At 40.2% G+C, this 21,295-nt stretch overlaps 1 protein-coding gene across 1 annotated transcript in view; it reads left to right on the top strand.

The window, feature by feature from the left end:
- The window catches only part of CTDSP2 (CTD small phosphatase 2), a 56,068-nt gene extending 36,745 nt beyond the window's left edge, over positions 1-19,323 (top strand). The window contains exons 2-8 of the mRNA XM_077483664.1: positions 3,031-3,179; positions 3,934-3,972; positions 6,087-6,188; positions 8,106-8,162; positions 9,112-9,204; positions 12,775-12,960; positions 15,532-19,323. Coding sequence (XP_077339790.1) covers positions 3,031-3,179; positions 3,934-3,972; positions 6,087-6,188; positions 8,106-8,162; positions 9,112-9,204; positions 12,775-12,960; positions 15,532-15,657 — 752 coding nt within the window. The 3' untranslated portion in view covers positions 15,658-19,323. The remainder of the gene's footprint in view (positions 1-3,030; positions 3,180-3,933; positions 3,973-6,086; positions 6,189-8,105; positions 8,163-9,111; positions 9,205-12,774; positions 12,961-15,531) is intronic.
- The last annotated feature ends 1,972 nt before the right edge of the window (positions 19,324-21,295 follow it).

The following is a 21,295-nucleotide window of genomic DNA, read 5'->3' as shown; positions in this document are numbered from 1 at the left end:
CGCAGCCAGTGCTGGTAATAGCAACACCAGGGCCAGGAGGATCACACAGGCTCCACCGTGGAGTTGCTACTACTTTGTGTTTTTATTCAATAAAAGATTCAGTTAACTGTTTATTAAATAGGATAAAACACAGTAGTTATTCTAGACCATTTCTAAAAGGATTTCAGCTTGTTAGATTTCAGGTAAACGTAAAATCACCAGTAAGCTGCATTCAGCAGGGGCGCTGTAAAAATATAAAAATTTTGTTTTTTTAATAAGTGTAGTATGATTTTGCTGTTGCTGGTATCAAATGTAAACGGCGCAAAATATGGAATCCCACATTTATATTGTTTTAGGCATTTTTTGTAGCTTTTCTAAATCATATATACTGTATAGATCTGCCATAAGCTGTAGCTCTTGGCTCTGTGAAAGCTGGTTATTGGTGAGGTCATTCTATTCAGAATTGTATTAAAGGATCACTCTTGTTCAGGCAAATGTAAAATCTTAGTGCTTAGAGTACCTCCCAGTGGTGTACCATGGAATTGCATGTTGTTGTTTTTTTTTTTAATGCAATTTTATTTTATACCCCCATTGTCTCCTGTTGAAGTATATAGACTGTCAGTGCTAACCACCTTCTTACAGACTGGCACATCATTTGAATGTAATGTTTTCTATGCCAGAGACTATTTTGCAGACATTAAATGCAAGCACCTACAACTAGTCAGTGGCAGCCTGCATTTTTTTTTTTTTTTTTAATTACTGTTTTTTTTTTAAGGGGACCTGTCAATGTACCCATTCCATGGCTGGCATCTGCTATTGCCAAAACTTTTAAAAGAAGTGCTAATTCATATAAGGTGATGTGCCTGCCCTGGAAATGTCCCTGTATGTCATGGTAGCTGATGCCGCCTTTCTTGCATCATTTTGCTGTAAAGCTTGTGAAAGCCTTATGTAAGTGCTGGTACGCTATTACCACTGTTAACCACAGACTTTCTCTCTCTGAGCTCCCCATTATCCTAGACTGGATTCTACCGACTTTTGGATTAAGCCTTTACACCTTTCATTTTTTTTTTTTTAAACAAAAGTGTGCTTCTGCGCCAAAGTGTACTGAAAGAGCTGCACCTATATATCGCCTGAATACTGAAAGGGATGTGAAAACATAAATGAAATCCTGAAAATGTATCGGTATACAATCAAACAGTGAATTGAATAGTCCATAAGGTTCAATATGGAAATAAGTCCATGTGCCAATAGCATTGAAGGCATATAGTGAAATTAAGGTGTATCTAATGCCGCTTACACACGACCGGACTTTCCGGCAGACTAGGTCCGACGGAATCAGTCCGTCGGACAATCCGATCGTGTGTGGGCTAATCCGATAGTTTTTCATAAAAATAAAAAAAAGACGAACCTAGAAATAGAACATGTTTCAAATCTATCCAATGGACTCAATTCCTATTGTCTGTATGCTGGTCCGATGGACCAAATACAACGCAAGGGAAGCTATTGGCTACTGGCTATTGAACTTCCTTTTTTAGTCCCTTCTTACGTCATCACGTTCAAAACGAACGGACTTTCGAACTGACTTAGTCCGTTCGTGTGTGGCCAAGTCCATTTGTTCGGAAAGTTCGTTGGAACCCTGCTGAAAGTCCATCAGGAAGACCGTCGGGCCTAGTCTGCCGGAAAGTCCGGTCGTGTGTAGGCACCATAATTCTTCTCATGGTAATGATCTACACCACCGGGTAGCAAACTATATGTTAAGGAATTCCACCATAGACACGTGCCCTCCGCCGTAATCAAGCCTCTTACTAGATGGTTGTGATCCCCAATTACAGAGATCAAACCCACATGAGAAATAATGGACACCTCCGGGTGTCTCAAAGTGGGATCAGTATGGTCCACTGGGTTTCAACATATATTGCCCAATACCAACGCCACAACTTCAGACCAGACAGCTGCCAAAGAGGAAAAGGAACATAGGCCACACATATCGTGAATACTGCTAGTAAACGTTTATTGGTAAAAACACCACAAGGTACTCGCATGATTTGGAACATTAAAAAGCATTCAAACCACATGGAGCCTCGCTGGCAGGCAGCACCAGCGGGCGTAAAAGACGTCACGCGTTTGTGGCCCCGCCCAACTAATTTCTCGTCACAGCGCGTCATCAGGAATAGGAGCATAATGTATATATGCAGTATGTTTTACACCTTCCATCCCCTGGTCCACTAAGCGTGGCCAATAGGGGCTCTCCGATTTGACAAGGGGATTGTGGCTGGACAGGATTAAGCCTTGAAGTCCAGCCTTTAATAACAGTGAAACCAATTTCAGAAAGGTGCGTGAATGATCATTTTCTGGCATCCCCTTGTACTACAGCACACAGACTGGGAGGGAGGGGCAGTACTGGGAGCCAGTTGGACTCTGCTGCATGAGGAGAGCGCATAATTACTTATCAGTGTTCTGCTACTCCTTTATTGTCCAATTAGCAAGCTGCAGACAGGATGATGATACCACTATATTCCTTCACTCTGGAGAAATGGTGTCACCCTACTGGCTCTCCTGTCTGCCACTTTTGTGTACAAGTCGGAAAAGTGACAGGATTGTAAATTTATTTGGGCAGATAAGATTGATCATATTGGAGTATTTAGATGTCCTTGGATTTCAGCTTTATGGTGGAAGCAGTTATTGCCTTTGGCGACCCATTGTTTATTCCATTACTTTATTAGAAATTAATTAAAATTACTTGTTTATAGTGAAGATGATCTTTTGCCTAGTGTCTATCAGAGTCTGAAAAACCACTGTAGCTCCCCTTTATGGCTGCCCCCCTTATTAATAGGTGGCCTCTACACTTATATAACCGTTATTGCTTTCAGGAAGCTTTCTAATTGGTGCCCAGTTTGGGAGGAGCTGATAGACCAATGGTTTTCTGGCACTGGGTGGTGGTCTCCCTCGAAGAGGCAGCAATCTGACAGTTCTTATCATTCATACTATATAACTTACTGTAAACACACAAACTGAGCAATATATTCATGGCTTTATTTTTTTTCCTTTCAGGACTAGTGTCCAGATCTTCACCAAAGAAGCCTAGAAGTCGGAGTATCTTCAAAGCTCTCTTCTGTTGCCTTAGTGCACAGAATGTCAGCCGACCAGGGGGCCCCTGTGAGGCTCCCACCCAAAAGGAGGAGGCACAGTCAACTCCAAAGGTAACCCTAATATTCACCTTCCTTATAGTATAAGATAAACTTTTGAAGAGACGGTGTCCCCACTTTCTTCCTTTTAAATTGCTCTGTTTCCTTGCAAAGTGGGTGCTCAGGGGTATCAGAGGAAGCTTTATTATCTTTCAAATAATGTGCCTGGGCCCCAAAAGTGGAGAAGGCAGTTTACTAATATCTTAAACCATGATTGTGAATGCTCCCCACTCTCCCTGATCTTTCTTGCAAGTGTAAAGGGTCAGTAGGCGGCTGATCTGAGCACTGTATTCCGCCTATCCGCATATTAGGACTCATTCATACAGGCACAGATGCCTGAAAGTGCGCAGAATTGTGGGTGTTTATATGCCCGGGAGTGCCAGATGTTCCGTGTGGCCTGACAAATGGAACAGCTGTACCAATATTCTTGTACACCTGAACGTTTACCTCCATACATGGATCGATGCACGGCCCTGGGTACAGTCTAGGTCTGGCTGGCCGTCCATTCATCTCTTTATGGATATAAACGCTAGGATGTATAGGAAGTTCTATACAGCTGCTGTGCTGTCAGCCTATCATTGATTCTTAGCAGGATGCTCCCCATGGTTGTATGGAACATCCGTGCCACCTAAGTGCATAAATATAATATAATATAATATTTATATATATAAAAAAATTTGTATAATCATGAATAATATATTATTATATAATACATAGAATATTTTAAGTAAATTACCTACAGTTACATATGTATATTTTTATTTTTCAGGCGGATCTGTTACAATGTCTTCAGTACCAGTTCTACCAGGTACTTGTTGTTTTATGTGTCATGATCATGCTTGCAGGGATGCTCATGCTCCTATCAGACAAAAACCCAAAATACACAATGCTTAGATGCGCCTTTCCTTTGTAGAGTAAGAAGTTTTAAGATGAATTAATCTGAAAAGCCAGTTGTGCCGTGCTGTGGGGGAAAAACAGTGGAGCGGGAAAGATGGCCGTACTAACATCAGATCATTAGTACAGCAGCTCCGTCTGGAGCTGACAGTTTTTTTTTTTTTTTTTTTTTTAACCCGCTGGGTTGGCCTTGTTTACATTTGTGGTTTGGAGTGGTAAAAATAGGTGGTTAAGCTGCAGTTTTACTGCCCCCTGACCAGCCATCTTAACCTGATATGGCAGCCGAAAGGGGCGGCAACATTTTTATCACATATTCTTCAAGAGACTTTGGCAGTACCCCAACTCCCCTTCAACCATGTGTAAACTCAGTGGCTTCGGCATGGTGCTGCGGGCTTCCAAGGGTCAAAGCAAGCGATGAGGGGATGATCTATCGCCTCCTGTCAGATGCCCTCTGAAAAGCAATCCCCTTCAAATTGCCTTTGAGAGAGGTGGCAGTGATATTTGCTCCTCGAAAAATGCAGGCGTCAGATTCTTTTTTCTTAAGTATATTATTATTATTTATTATTATTATACAGGATTTATATCACAATATAACAATATTATATTACAATATAAAAGGGAGACAATACAGTTATAATACAATAAAATAGTTAGCTGATGGAAGTGGTAAAAGATTAGTTAGAGACGTGATTAGGCTTTCCTGAAGAGATGAGTTTTCAGGGATCGCCTGAAGGTAGCGAGAGTGGGGGATAGCCGGACTGGTGGAGGTAGTGAGTTCCAGAGGATGGGAGAGGCTCTGGAGAAATCCTGGCGATGAGCATGAGAGGAGGAGATGAGAGAGCTTGAGAGTAGGAGGTCTTGAGAAGAGCGGAGAATAGGTATAGGGCTGATATATTTAGACAGGCCCTCTTAGGACTTTTGCTGATGGTTCATGAGACTTGTAATAGTCCCATTTATTCTGTGTTGTTAAATATTAATGTTTTGTTATCATGCATTTTCACGTTATAACACCGACGCTCATAAAAGTGGCTTTTATTTAAAGCATATTTCCACTTTTCTTTTCTTATCCCTCCAATCCTGTCCCCCGAGTGTTCTTTTTTCTTTTTTCTTCTCATTTTTCATGTTCTGTGCATAGTTTGTAAATCTCAAGAAACTGATTTGTGAAATGCTCCTTCACCAATAAGCTTCTTCCACCTGCACTTTTAATGCTTCAGCCAGCGGGACCGAAGAGGTGGCTCAGCCAACTGAGACTGCTGCCTGGAAGCATCTGTGTGACCTGCAGGTCGCAGGATCTAATCCCGGCTAGCTCTGCTCACTCTTTCATCTTTTCCAGGTAGATAACATGAAGAGCAATGATCATTGAAGTGCTGTCTTTTCTGTATTTGTAAATACCATTTATTTTTTATCCTTAAGGAAGAATTAGGAATGTCTAATAGATCTCCCCTTGTGTGACATAGAGTGAGCATACTTTTTTTTTTTTTTTTTTATAAAGAAATCCCTTCCTACTGAAACCCCTTCAGATTTCTGAAGATGTCTTTTAGTTTTCTTAGTACTAAAAAACCTCTTTACTGAAACATGCACAAAACTGGCCATAATGTCCGATGACATCACTATGCTTGAAAATTAATTCACAAATTATATTTTTTTTCATTGTAATGTTCTCTAGAATCTGGTACAGCCCTCCTAATTGATAATGTTCCAAAAAAAAAAAAAAAAAAACAGAAAGCGATGATTCTGTTGCCATAGTTACCTTGATTGCGTGCGTTTAAAAAAAAAAATAAGATGAATGCAGCACTCCTATGATCCCAGTTTGCTGTATGTTTCATGCAAGTGGGCCAGGTTCCCAAGCAGTATTAGGTCTTCTTAGTTCAGCTAGTGCCAGTGTTGTCCATCTTCCCTTTCTTGTCATTTACTTTAGTCTGGTGTCTGGTTGTGCCAAGTCGTTTAGTGTGTTTGGACGTGTGTTCTTTCCCATAAAATACGGCCAACTGAAATAGAATGCTTATACCTTGTGTCTTTTTATTTCAGATTCCAGGTACCTCCTTGCTCCCTGAGGTAGCGCCCAAGGATAAGGGGAAGATATGTATGGTGATTGATTTGGATGAAACACTAGTTCATAGTTCTTTTAAGGTAAGGAGTGTTCCAGGTTAAAATGGCAACCTTGAGGGGTTTATTTACTAAAACTGGAGGGTGCAAAGTCCTGTGCGGTAGCCCATTGGCTTCTAACTTCAGCTTGTTCAAATTTATTTATTACAGGTACTTCTATAGCACCATCAATTTACACGTATATATTATACATTCACATCCGTCCCTTACCCTCAAGGAGCTTACAATCAAATGCCCCTTCACTCACATTCATACCTACTAGGGCCAGTTTAGACAGGAGACACATAACCTACCAGCATGTTTTGGGAGTGTGGGAGGAAACCGTAGTACACAGAGGAAACCCACGCAAGGGAAATGGAGAACATGCAAATGACAGGCAGGTAGTCTCGTGGTTGGGATTCGGTCTGGTGACCCCGGTGCTGCCAGGTGGGAGTGCTAACCACATAGCCACTGTTTAAGCTTTGACAAAAAAAAAAAATGGAAGCTGATTGGTTTCTATGTGGAGCTGCACCAGATTTTGCACTCTACAGTTTTAGTAAATCAACCCCAGAATGTGATAGACTTGTAGTGGCAGCTGACTGTTAGGGGTTACTGCATGTTTTTCCAGTTTGGTGACTCAATCTAATCTGGCGCAAATTTGACATTGGTGGCATAAATCTAGTTCCAACAAAGATGACTTTTTTTGTACTCCAGTGCAGCTAACGGAGAAGGACACTGGCTCATTGGATTAAAAAAAATGGCAGGTATTGGTAGTCTCTAGCACTGACCACCTACTGTGCGCAGGTAGTCACTTGCCCAAAATACCTTACAGGCCAGCTGCAGACCCCAGACCACCAAATGATCGAATTATTAGGCCAGCTTTCTTTTCTGCTGTGCATTCAAATGTGAATTTATTAAAGTCTAAAGGAGAGGGATTAGAACACCCGTGAGGTTTTTATTGCTGTCTGTGTCTACATTTGGGCAATTTGACCTCTCTATTTGTCATGTTTACAGTTATCATTGAATTAAAAAAAAAAAATCCTACACTTGTCCTCATTATAATAGAGGGGAAATCTTCCAATAAGTACACTAGTTTTGGTGACAGCCAGGGATTCCACCACTTTGGAGGGATTTCCTCTCACTCCCTGTTTGACTATGAGACAGGAAGTGAAGAGAAATCTCCCCAATGGGATACAGATGGCCAAAAAAAAAAGAAACTGACAGGGGTTATAACTCTTCCACTCTTATCCAAAATGAAAAAAAAGGTTTGCCTTTTAATCCTGCTTTAATGCCCCAATAGTGAGGTCACACTGTACAACTGTGAGTTGGTTTAAACTGACAATTTTTCTAATAAATTTGTTTGCGTTTTCTGTGTTCAGTTATTTAAAATGTTTTTAATGATACATTTAGTACATTTGAAAGTATGCTAGCATAATCTGCTAATTATTTTGTTCTAAATTAATTTCGAATTATAGAATATATGATGATGCTGCATTCTGTACAGGCATCTGTTACCTTCTGTGTGCATTGACAGTCCAGTCAATGCATACAGTGGATATAAAACGTCTACACACCCCTGTTAAAATGTCAGATTTCTGTGATTTAAAAAAAGAGACAAAGATAAATCATTTCAGAACTTTTTCCACCTTTAATGTGACCTATAAACTGTACAACTCAGTTGAAAAACAAACTGAAATCTTTTAGATGGAGGGAAGTAAAAATAAAATATGGTTGCATAAGTGTGCACACCCTCTTATAACTGGGGATGTAGCTGTGTTCAGAATTTAGTAATCACATTCAACCCATGTTCCCACGTTCTATCCACTGTGCAGTAGTGGTTTGTGGTCCCCATTGTAGAAACCATTAGCTGATTTTAATTACTGGGTTATCGCCTAGGGAAGAATGCTCCTGATTCTTAATTTAATTTGAATAAAATGATTCTTGTTCTGTTTATTGGTTTAGCCCATCAGCAATGCAGATTTCGTAGTACCAGTGGAGATTGAGGGGACCACTCATCAGGTAAGAGGACATTGTTTTCTTTAAAAATATATATATATATAAAAAGAATGCTTTTGTTTCAGGAAGAGATCAGAGTGGAAAGACATGGCTGCTACCTGGTTCAAGTAATCCAGGATAGGCTGTTTCCTCACCGCGCGGCCTACTCTTGATTACTTGTTTCAGGAAGCAGCTCCTATTTCATCTGAGATCCACGTTCCCGCTGGTTGGAATCATTTTGGCATTGCTCCAAGGAGAAGAATGGAATAGCTGAAGATGTGTTGTAAGGGGCCATGTTGTAATGTATGTGTTAGATGTTTTATGTATAAGGAAACTTTTTTTTTTAAAGGAATTCACCAGGACAGAAACACGGGGGTAGCTGATACTAATGTAACAGGGTCTGCTGCATCCAAAGAAACCCAAATGTAATATAAAGCTGGCCAATATGTACCTTGAGAATTGTCATTTACACTGCACCAGTAAAGCAACAGGGAATGCTGACACATCTCCAATGGCGGTCTACAGAAGCCCTTTGAGAGTGCAAGTTCTGGGGCTTACCTATGTAGTGAGTTCCAGACCTGAAGTAAGTATGTACTTTATAGGTGTCCTGATGCCTAATGTGCTTATTTGTGTTCCTGGTCAGTGGTTCACCCAAGTAGTTAAGTCAGGATCAGGATGGCAGTCCTGCCACAAAACAAGTCTGCAATAGTAGCACTTACATTTCTTTCCACAAAACCTTTAAAACCGCCTCTTTACCGCCAACGCCCCTCGTGATTCAGTGTAAAAGGGCTCCAATACATTTCACAGATATGAGCAGCGGTATGTTATCCAAAATCTTTTTCCATGGGACAAGAGACTAACAAGATGCAGAAGCCTTATAGTGTGATATGTTGTGTGATCTCTCAACTGTTTACTACGATACACTGTTATGAAGCTACCTAAGGGGCCTCTCTGTATCTTTTACCCACTTCAGGTATATGTTCTGAAAAGGCCTTATGTTGATGAGTTTCTGGAAAGAATGGGTCAGCTCTATGAGTGTGTGCTATTTACTGCTAGTCTTGCCAAGGTAAGGAAAAAGCAAGCTTTGTTGTCCTTTCTTCACCCCTGTCTATTTTGTAGGCCATTCTTAAAAGCATCTTCTGATTTATGTTGGGGGTAAAGGCTAAGTTCACATTTTAAAATCAATAAAAGCACATATTTTTTTTTTTTTTTTTTTTGCAGGTAAAAAAAAAAATTAGAATTAATAATTTTTTTTTTTTTTTCCCCCCATGGAGCCTGTAGAGGATTGCACCGATGATGAGCAGATTGCGGACACAATGCTTTACTCCTGCAGACTCTCAGGACAGCTGTCTGCCTGTACCTCTGATAGGGGTACGAAGGGGTGCTGATAAGTATTGAGCCTTACCCAGAAAAAATTGAGCTAGGAAGCTGTAACTGCCAAACTATTCTACATATTCCCCAGGAAGTCAATGCACTTGCAACATCTGGCCTGCGGCTTCTTAAGTCCTTGCAAATACAATTTTCAGCATTAGTTTCCTCTGGAACACTCTCAAATCGTTGTCCCTTTTAAGTGTTTTTTAAGATTGGGGAACAGATGATAGTCAGAAGGAGCCAGGAGGAGCCAGGTCAGGGGAATAGGGTGAATGGGGCATCATTTGAAAGCCTAAGGAGGTAAGTTTTGCCATTGTTTCACCTGCAGTGTGTGACGAGGCGTTGTCATTTTTGTTCGGTTGTCAAAGTCGTTGTGGATAATGGCACCAACTCTCTCACGTGATATTCCCAGATATATAGCAATACTTTTGGCTGATATTCGGTGCTCCTCCGTGATCATGCCATGGGTGGCTTTCGCATTTGCAGGCACAGAGACAGAAACAGGCCTTCCACTGGGTTTCTAATTTTTAACACCAAAATGGGCAGTTTTAAAATTGACAACCCAGCGTTTAACTGTTGCATATGAAGGGCCACTGTCACCCAAAGTTTGACATTTCATCATGGATTTGCTTCGCGCCCTTCCCTTGGATAAACGGGAGCTTGATTATGGTCCTATGCTCTTCCACATTTCATTTTTCTGGAGGTGCTGCCATGTTCACTTTGGACCTTTTAAAAAGAAAGAAGTTAAAATCATAGGTAGTTGATTTTTGTACCATTAAATATAGACAAATTGGCCAGTATAGCCTGCAATTTACAACTTCCTAGCTCAATTTTTCTGGGTAAGGCTCAATGCTTATCAGCACCCCCTCATATGCAGTTACCTGAGACCAGGCAGATTAATCAACTATTAGAGCTCTCACCAGCACCCTTGTAGTTCATTGAGAACTACAAGCAGTCAAAAGCAATGGCTGACTGTACTTGTAATCTATTCATTCGCTGGAAACTGTGACTGAATGACGTGGCCGTGTGGACAGAGCCCTGCAGGGCCATGCTGTTTTCAAATTGTCACAGCGGGTGTGGAGAGGAGATCCCCAACCCACTGTCACAATGAAGGTGCGATCGTTGGGGGGTGGGGGGGAGAAGGTGCAGATATTGGACCATGTTACATGTTCCACTCTATAAAAATATGTCTTAAAGGTGACTTATTCTTTAAATGGTGTACACTAGCCAGACAGAGGGGAAATATAAATGCACTTGTATGAAATAGTCATACTAATCAGTAATGCTTTATAATTGTATTGGGTATGTCAAAATCCTACAAAAAAAAAAATGCGTGTGTGTGTGTGTGTGTGTGTGTGTGTGTGTGTGTGTGTGTGTGTGTGTGTGTGTGTGTGTGTGTGTGTGTATGTGTATATATATATATATATATATATATATATATATATATATATATATATATATACATACATACATACATACATACATATACACATATGTGTGTGTGTGTTTTACTTGCTAAAGAATTTGTGTTGTGAAGCTAAGCTGTTTTTGTCCATCCAGTTCTGATGTTTACGCTTTTTTTTTTTCTGCTAAAAATAAGAAAATACATGTACCCAACCTGTGATTGAATAATGAAGGACTGCAACAGACTGACAAGCTCCTTTCTCCCAATTCTCTCCTTCTGTTAGCATGTCCCTTGTAAGCACATGAATATTGTTGATCAGCCTGTTGCTACCCTTTATCAGTCTGAATTGTACTGTACAGGGGTATTACAAGAGGCTGATACCAAATCAAATTCAAGTACTTACACTAGCTAATGCAATATATCTATTTTGTTTTTTAATTCATTGATGTATTTGTTAGGTCTGCTTGGAGTTCAGGTTTAAACAAGCTGTAAATAACTCTAAGCCCCTGTACACACGGTCGGACATTCTGCCAACCAAATCCGTTGGATTTTGTCCAAAGGATTGTGTCCGAAACTGTTGCATACACACGGTCGGACCAAGTTGTCGGAAAATCCGATCGTTCAGAACGTGATGACGTTATTTCGTTACGACGGGACTACGTTCAGGCTAGTAGCCAATAGCTTTGGTGTAGGAATTTGATCTGAGCATGCGTGGCACTTTGTCCGATCGGAATTCTCTACACATGATCGGAGTATGTCCGATCGGACCAGTTTGTCGGAAAATATTTCCAACCAGTTGGAAAATTGGGTCCGACAGATATTCCGACAGAATCAGTCCGATGCATACCACACACAGTCGGATTATCCGACAACACGGTCCGATAGGACACATTCCGACGGATTCTCCGACCGTGTGTACAAGGGCTTAGAATATTCTAATTTGCACGTTGTACTTTTTTTATCTGTCCTTGTCAGATGCAGAAGCTGAACTCGGGTCAAAAACAATATTGGGGCATTATCTAGATACCAGTAATTTAACTATAATGATGTGTGTGCCAGTTGTGGGTCCTGCTTCATTTCTGGAAACTGTTAGATTCATGCACCCCCTGACAGTGATGAAGGCACTGATTTTCCGTCTGTGAAACCTACAATCCGGCTAAAGCATAACACTCACAGTGAGTCACTTGCTCTGCAGTCTCCTATTCTTAAAACCTCTTATTCTTTTCTGTGATTGGACAAGGGGCACGTGAATATCGTGATGGTATGAAAGCTGGTTCAATGTTGGCTAAAGCTACCTGGGCTACATGTGGCCAAGTTGGTCATGAATCCCTAAAAACTCAGACCAATTGTCGGGTTTGGTAAATGCAAGTAATGGCACTCTACCAGTGTAAAGGAAGACTGAAATGTGACTTGTATAAAACATCTAGGTATTCAAGGATAAGTTCACCTATTTGAATGTGTTACATGTTACACCCATATTTAGGGAGAGTGTAATTGCCTCGCCATATTGGAGGGCACAGGCTGACCACTACACAAATAGTCTGCAAGTGTTTGGCATACCTGTGATCTGCTTAAATCGGTGGATTGCTTTATAGGCTCCTAACAATAAGATAATGCTTTTTTTTCCTGCAAAAAAGTGCATTTAATTATTTTTGTTAAGGTGAACTTATCCTTTTACTATTCCCTTTATTTTGTCTACACCTTTTATATAATGGGGTAAACAGTGCTTATCAGATGATCTGTGGATGTTGTGGGCTTCTACACACCATTACATACAGCAGATTTCTTGTATATCAGCCTGCTATACCATTGATGTCATAAGTAGGAGGTAATATCTGAATATCTAACTCTCCTCCATAGTATGCTGATCCAGTGACAGACCTTTTGGACAGAGAAGGGGTCTTCAGTTCCCGGCTCTTCAGGGAAGCTTGCGTCTTCCACCAGGGTTGCTATGTCAAAGACTTGAGTCGTCTAGGAAGAGACCTGAAGAAAACCATTATCTTGGACAATTCTCCAGCATCGTACATCTTTCATCCAGAAAATGCAGTAAGTGCCAATACCAGTGCTTATGCTTGCTTTTCCATAAAGCAACTCCTTCTCTATTTAATCGCACCTTGGAGAAGGTACATGTAATTTTTTTCACTTCGTTAATAATGCAGTTAATGTATCTTGCTGATTGTCCCAGTTACCTATCAGCTGAGCCATCTAATCAAAAACAATGAGGATGAGAGGCTTTCTAATGCAAAAACAGTGGTGATGAATATCAAGGGGGATCTTGCACTTGTTTTAACAGATTTATTTAGAAATAAGCAAAATGCACAAATCAAATACAATTTTTATGGTTTCCTTTTGCATCCACATAAGATTATGCAGCTTAAAAGGACACAAGGATTTAGACCAGTGATTCTCAACCAGGGTTCCTCCAAAGTTTGCTAGGGGTTCCTTCAGCATTGGGCAATTTCTGCCTCTCATAAGTTCCCACCGACACCATTGATCTTTTTAACTATCTGTAAGGAGATAATTCTTACCAATGACCACAAGTGTAAGGACCATTCTTCCCACTGACCATCACACTAATGTATCATGAGTTGTAGATTTCTAATTTTTAGCAGGGGTTCCCTGAGAAATGGAAGTTTTACAAAGACCGCTTAGTTGTGAATCCAAACAGTATATTATACGTTTGAGTTGAGTGATGTTTTAACCCTTTTTATGGAAGTGCAATGGCACGTGCAAAAACTTGTCCTTCCAAGACGTGAAGGAGAAGTGTCAACGTTTTCATCAATCCTATCATAAGTTGGGAAAGCCACTTAACAGGTGCCCGTTGTGTCTTTTTTTTTTAATCTCTTGGGGGTGCCACAGCATCTGACCTTTCACAGAATAAACTTTCCTGCATCTCCAGCTCTACAGTTGGCAGACAGTTTGAGTAGACAAGCATTTATGTTGCTTCTTGGAAGAGGAATCATTGTTGGATCCTATAAAAGCCGTACATTATATCTCTGCTAAATTGCTGCTATTATAAAATGGAACACTCAGTCTGTACCCAGACTATTGATTTTCTTACTTTTATATCTGTTTCATTCTCTCCTTTTAATCTTGAATGCACTAGTATTCCACCGAATTGTCAGCATTGCAGATGCAGAGGTTTTCCACTTTCAAATAACAGGTCATTTAGAAGCACAACGTCCCTTCTGATTTTCCAAGCATTGCCTTTTTAATTATTCCAATAGTATTGCTGACAGATTGTATTGAAGGGCTGGTTGCTTGGAAACCATTAACAATACCAGATGTCGAGAGCTGTATAGAGCATTGATTAAAAGTTCTTTCTGCTTCATAAATATTGGTGCATTTCATGTTCTCTCCAGTGGAAGAAGAGAGGTTTGTTTTACCCCAGCTGCTGTGCTTGTTAAATTACTCTTCTAAAGGTGTCCATAATACAAGCCATTACATGGCTATTATTCAATAATCTGACAGCAGAAAAACAACCGTAAAATACTCCAAAATGTATGGGCCAAGAGCATGTCACAAAAGATTTCTACTTCATTTTGAGAATTTGTCATTTGAAATGGTTTCAGGTTCTCTCCCGATAATTGTCATTGTAGCGCAACTTACCAACTGCCTCTTCTTCTTTTCTCCTTTGTGCATTTGCAATTGAGTGAGATTGTACACAAGTAGTAGCGGCAGTCAGTCACAGAACATTAAATGGTTGTAAACCCTCGTGTTTGCATCCTATGCATTAAGGTGAAAACTTCTGACAGTGAGTAGCCCCCCGTTTTACTCACCTGACCCCCCTCGATCCCTCGGGAGACGCAATGGACCTCTCTGCCCGGGGTTCTCGGCTCTTGAGTGGATAGATAGCAGCACAGCAATTGGCTCCCGTTGCTGTCGATCAAATACAATGATGCGGGGGGTGGGACCAAGGCCTACATTCTGTGTCTATGGATGCAAATGTATGGATGTAAGGTAAACCCCGGGGATGAGGGGAGGAGCTGATAGCACCACAGGGGGACCCCAGAAGAGGACCTCACAGTGGAGGTAAGTATGACATGTTTATTCATTAAAAAAATGAAGCTTTACAGTCACTTTAAAATGTTTCTGAAAGGTGTCCAAACAACAATACAGCTAACTGCAGGTGCATTTTGGAACCATTTTGGAATTCTTGACTTCGGCTAGTTGAGCGGACCACCAAACCTTTGCCAGTGTGGGTTTAGCCACTGTAACATTAAGTGTCAAATTTTCTTGGGTGTTTTGTGCAAGTTTCAACCCATAAATTAAAGAAGGGTCTCGTATATATTTTTGCAAATTCCCTTGCCTAATACAATGCATAAGAATTACTAGACATTGGTCCAAAAAATGTTTCGATTTTGGACCATCTCACCATATATATTTGAGGGTAGCCAGTGTTAGACACTTGGAAAGTCATGAAGTTTGTATATTAAGAAGGAGAGGTCAGCAATGGCAGCCTTCATAATTCCTAACTGCACATTTGCCTAACTTACCAACTGTCTGTAAAAGATGTGGAAGTCTTCATACCAAGATGGCGGTTTACAATTGTGTTAAATGAAAATAAAACCATTTCTAACATTCTAATTTGGTTCTCCTCTGTTTTTTGTTTTTCAGGTGCCTGTGCAGTCTTGGTTCGATGATTTGGGGGACACGGAGCTTTTAAGCCTCATCCCAATCTTTGAGGAGCTCAGTGACACCGAGGACATTTATACCAGTCTTGGCCAACTGAGGGCTCCTTGAGTTTTCTCCTGTTGCCTTGAGTTTTTTTCAGGGGACATTTTTATATCTTTTTAATATTCTTTTATTTTATTTTTTTCTGTTTAATCTCTCACACACGCAGTGCCTTTGGCCTTAGAGGACAAGGAACAAAAGTGGATATTGATATTGGGGCCTTTTCCAAGCAAGCTGCGTACAGTTCACACTCCTTATGGCCTGCGTGCTTAGTGGCACGTTGGTGGTGAATGCAGGGATCTATACATGCCATTACTTTGGTGCACTAGTAGGAGAAAGTGTCCTTTTTTAATAATGGTACCATGTACCTCCCTTTTTCTAGTTCTGTACTGCTGTTTAGTTTTCATATCTTTAATAAAACTGTACAAAGGAAGGCTACAATACTGAGAAGTTGCAGGATCCATTCCGGTACTTTAAACAGCCTAAAGCTGAACCCCAGCCAAAACCTGTATTGACACATTAAAATATTTACTTTAATGCTGCACAGAGCTGTAAGCGCCAAACTTCTGGCACTGAAACCTACAGTCCTGCTGGGAGTACTGAGATTGCTGCGGATCTCTCTGCATTCCCAACATTTACAAAACATCCTGCGTTCTTTTCAGTGGATGCAAGGTGCTCTGTGAGTGGAGGAGGGGAGATTGTGAATGGCAGGGATGCAGAGGGAGCAACCCGCAATGACCTCTGTACTCCCAGTGGGACCGCAAGCTTACAGTTCTCTTGGGGGGGGATAAAAGTAACGTTAAACAATGAAGCAGCAGCCAGATATGGTTAAAGACTGCATTAAGAGCCTTTTATTTTACATTTTCAGATTTGTCCACATAGGTTTAGCTAGAGTTCAGCTTTAATAACTTGATACATACAGGAGTTCAGGGACCTAAAAGGGTAGTAGAAGCCCAAGTAATGTTGGCACACCAGGGGGTTACAAGATCGGTGGAAATAAGCTTTAGCTCAACATTCTGTAATGTGGTTTGTTACAGGCATGTTAAAAGTTCAAGAGTACCTGGTTGCTTTTATAGAAAGTCATTTTGTAGCCTGAACAAAAGTGGCGAGGATGCAGCCTGTCTGTTTACAAGTAAAATCAGAGGTTTTGACTTTAACATTGTATATTAACTGGCAGTATCTGTATTATAGCTGCACTGATAATGCTGGTCTGAAAGCCATTTTTACTTTTGTATCCAACTTTTTTTTTTTTTCTTACCAGTCTCCATAATTCTTATAGGACAGCAGAAAAATGAGCAATGACTGAAAGCAATACAGGGAGAACTTTGCTGTCGTTTATATACTATTGAGTATTCATTGGCCAGCCAGTACCCTTCAGGTGCTTACTGTACAGAGTGCTCCCTCTCATGTCAATTGTGCATCGTATCTGGTGACCGCAGGAATGATCGAAAATGAGTACAGTGACTGCAGTAACACACATTTAACAGTCGCTTCCACCAAAACCATTCTGCTAAATTATATTAACCCTTAGCAATTAGTTTGCATCCCTACCTTAAATATTGCTTCTGCCAGCAAAATTGGTCCCTTTGTTCAAGTGACTGATTCTGCAATATTTTACTTTTCACGGTGAGATGATGGGCCTTTTTAGGGTTGCATCACCCCAAGCACAAAGACTAGCTAGTGTTTCAGAGTAACCCAGCCGAGGTACACATCTGAAATGATTGGGCCAAGAACAGGCAGCAGCTTTGTTTTATTTTGGTTTGGATTTTTTTTTACACTGGATGCATCCATGGTAGAAGGTGCCTAGTTGATGATGGCACTGATACACGTTACTGTTACCCTAATGTCATACAGATATAGCAGTTGACAATTGTGTCTCTAATAAAAATGAAAGAGATGGAAAAGGGCTTACTTAATCACTGGTAAACATCATACGCCCTTGTGTAGCAGTATCCCTTTTTATTACCTTTTTATTTATACTCCAAAATAGAATGATTTAATTAGTTCAAACATAAAAACCAAAGGGATTTTTAATGTTAAGCTGCTTTGAGATTTTTTATATATATGGATATATAAAGTTCACTATGCTGTTTTGATAGTAGACTTGAAGCAAAGATAATTGTCCATTGACTCCTATGAGAATCCAAATAGCTTTACACTGAGGTCAGTATTGAATTTTTGTATTTTAAAAACTGTGGAGAGTGGTTGGTGCTTACCAGATTAAACCAGTCGCTGACATACACTACATAGGCAGTGCCTTATACTAGCAATGTTTGGTATCATTTTAAAGTTGGAATATTGGCTTTACTGGTTTGTGCCGGTATCACTGAGCAGTGGAGATCATGCTACATGATAAACCATGCACACATATCTCAGCCGGCCCAATTTCCTCAAGACTTTAGCACTTCTCTGAACTGGAAAGTGTATGGTATGTTTTTATAGTTCTTGTACTTGGGCATGGTAGTTGGGGTTGGTTTTTAAAGGTTTTCCAGACTAAATTACATTTTGACCATGATGTTTGATGTAGGTATAACATATACCCTGTGTTAAAGACACTTGTCACAAAAAAAATATGTGGGCTGCTGTTACTGACCTACTTCTGAAAAGGTTGGTTGATTGGCTGTCTGGCATCAGAACTTTTGAGTCATTAGCCCAGAACAAGTATGTAGCAATTGGCATTGGACTTAGCAGGTTTAGGTCATTGATTCAGAAAGTATTACAGTCTTAGAGATTAACATGCCATCCAAACGGCATTTACAGAGGACAACACGGTAGCCAAAGTATCTCCCTTTTAGGAGATTTCCTATAAGATGAGATCCTCTGCTCCACCAAAGCAGTCTTATCGGAGACTTGCATAAACCTCCTTACAAGTGAGGGGATGGTCAAATTTTAGTTTAGCCTACAAAACCTCCTTAAACCTGTGTTGACTTTTTAATATAACTAAATTATTTTTCTGTGGAAGTAGACACCACAAGGTTTCAGGTCATACGTTTAGTTTTACACGATGACCCACACGGATACCAAGAGATTCTGATAAAATGCCTAATTTAATTACCAACTTTCTGGTTGTGAATACATAGACACTCCACCTTCTCCCCCCGAGTCCATTGCCTGAACAACCATCCTGTGTATGGTTTTATTTAGAGGGGGACATGTAAAATGAATGGTATTATCTGGTGAAGAGCTTCTACCATGTATTTCCTTTTTGGCTTCTTAGAAACACATTTAAAAGCTTAAAAAGTAAAACTTGTAGAGGGCAGGCTGTATTTACGTCTAATAATTGCCTTCTCCTCCATTTTGTACCATAAAGGGTAGCCCTCATTTCCTGGCCTGTCTTCTACTGTTTTTCCATTTACAGGGTTGAGTAGGACTGTTACTAATTGGACCTCAGGGGAATCTCGCACACAGATAATGAAAAGAATGGCATGACCATTGCTGTGTCAGCCATTTCTTGTACACGTTAGAGATGTCTATGCTGCACATAAGTCAGGCAGAACATATACATTCCTCCGTGTGTGTGGCTTTCTGTGGTGGCTGGATGTGTGCTTGGGATTTGACCTTCCTCTTTGAGGGTCTGTGACAAGTATTAGGTTTTATTCTTTTTAGAACAATCAGCTGTTGGAGTGACTTTCAGCACATTGCTGTATTTAAGTTTCTACCGGACTGGATGGACTGATCATCAAACTATGTAAACCCTTTAAAAGAGCATGTAATAAAATCTATTTTTATGCCCTATTTGTGCATTGTCTTAGTATTTTTTTTTTTTTTTATGTTTTGCTCATCATTACCGTCATTAAAGTTACATTTTGTAACCAAATTTAAGGGCCATTTCCACATACAACCAGTATTTAAAAGGAGGGGGTTGACTTCCAAGACAGTGCTGAGGATAGCTGTGAGACATCTTACACAGTCAAGATGCATAGTTTATTTTAAGGCTCACAGTGTCCTGTATATTAGCAACCATGTTGCAGATAATGCTTTGAGAGTAATTGTACATTTGTACACAACCCTTCATGTATACCAAAAGGAAACTGGACTGCTTCAATGGGCTCTCACATTAATCAATTTATATCCTATCAGGTAAGTCCCTGCAGTGTATAGTTAGTAATCTAACTGGTGTGTAGCCAGCCATAATGTCATTTGGGCTGAACATAAAAATGTATTGTCTGCACAACTGTGTGGGAAGCTAGACAGTAAAATGCTGCATGGTGATTTAGTGTTTGCTCCTTACTTCTTCCTTTTGTGATAACAGTTATGCAAGTCTAAGCCCTTGTACACACGGTTGGACATTCCGACGGAAAATGTCAGATCGGACCGCGTTGTCGGATAATCCGACCGTGTTTGGGCTCCATCAGACTGTTTCCATCAGAATATCCGACTGACAACGTTTTAGAGCTGGGCTATAAAATTTTCCGCCAAACATGATCCGATCAGACTTTGTCCGATCGTTTGTAGAGAATTCCGTTAGGACAAAGTGCCACGCGTGCTCAGATCAAATTCCTAGACCAAAGCTATTGGCTGCTAGCCTGAACTTAGTCCCGTCGTAACGAAATAACGTCATCACGTTACGAACGATCGGATTTTCCAACAACACCAGTTTCGGACAAAATCAGACGGATTTAGTTGTCGGAACGTCTGACCGTGCGTACAAGGGCTAAGACTAGAGGAAAATTCAATTAGCCCACCGCAAGGTGTAATGGTGATGTAAATGTAACAAAGATGACAGCCCATTGCTTACATTGCAAATGAACAGATGTGTAATGCTCGTAATTTCCAGTCCCATAGCATCAAACTTCTCTGTTTTCCTTTTTAATGCTGGCTAAAGACCGGGAGAACATAGTTGCAAGAGCACTTTAAAGCTTAGACCTGCACCACAATTGATACCTGACCACCTAACCAAAGAAGCGTGAATTAAAAAAGTACACCGTGTAGTGAAAGAAATGAACAAAAAGGTATTCTGAATATACATATTGTATCGACACAGCTTACATTATTTTCTCAGTAAAAGAATTGGGATTGTAATAAGAATAACAACACTAATGACAGTACTAAAGCCATCTATATGGTAGGATTCATCATACTCTCTTGCCATACAGCGTCTAATGCATTTGAAATATATAGTAATATGCAGTGAAGAAAAATTTACTCGCTTATCAATTCCAAGTTTTTCTGAGAAAAACTAAGTAAAAAAATAGAAAGGGGGGGGGGGGGGGGGGAAGAGGATTAGAGAAGCATCCAGCAGAGGGGGCTGCTATATAAGTATGCCATCAATGAAGAAAATTCAATGATTCTGTAACCATGGTGGCTTGACCAAATATGGCTATCTCACATAGGTTATAAATAAGGGAGATTCAAGAAACTCCACCCAGGGGGTCCACATTTCCCTAAACTTAAATTTGTTTTTGTTTGCTATTGAAATAGCGTGGTTCAGCTTGGCTATGCACTCCTGTATAGTTGACAATATGTGAGATTTCCAATGTCTTGGAATTAAGGAAAAGGGGAAATTTGAGACTTTGTATGAGATGTGTGTTAGAGAAACAAATAGTAATTATAAATCAAAAGAGGTTTATTCTTAACAATGTGCATAGAACATGGTACATAGCATGTATGACACGCTGATGGGCATATAATAATACATTATTGCACAAACTTGATAACATCGAAGGAAGATTACAAACATGATTGAATAAAAAACTGCATTAATAAG

This window comes from Lithobates pipiens, unplaced genomic scaffold, assembly GCF_037356315.1.
Source record: "Lithobates pipiens isolate NorthernLeopardFrog02 unplaced genomic scaffold, aLitPip1_a1.2 Scaffold_16, whole genome shotgun sequence".
NCBI classification, from domain to species: Eukaryota; Metazoa; Chordata; class Amphibia; order Anura; family Ranidae; genus Lithobates; species Lithobates pipiens.
Note: the sequence above shows the minus strand (reverse complement) of the source record. Positions and strands in the feature narration are given on the sequence as shown.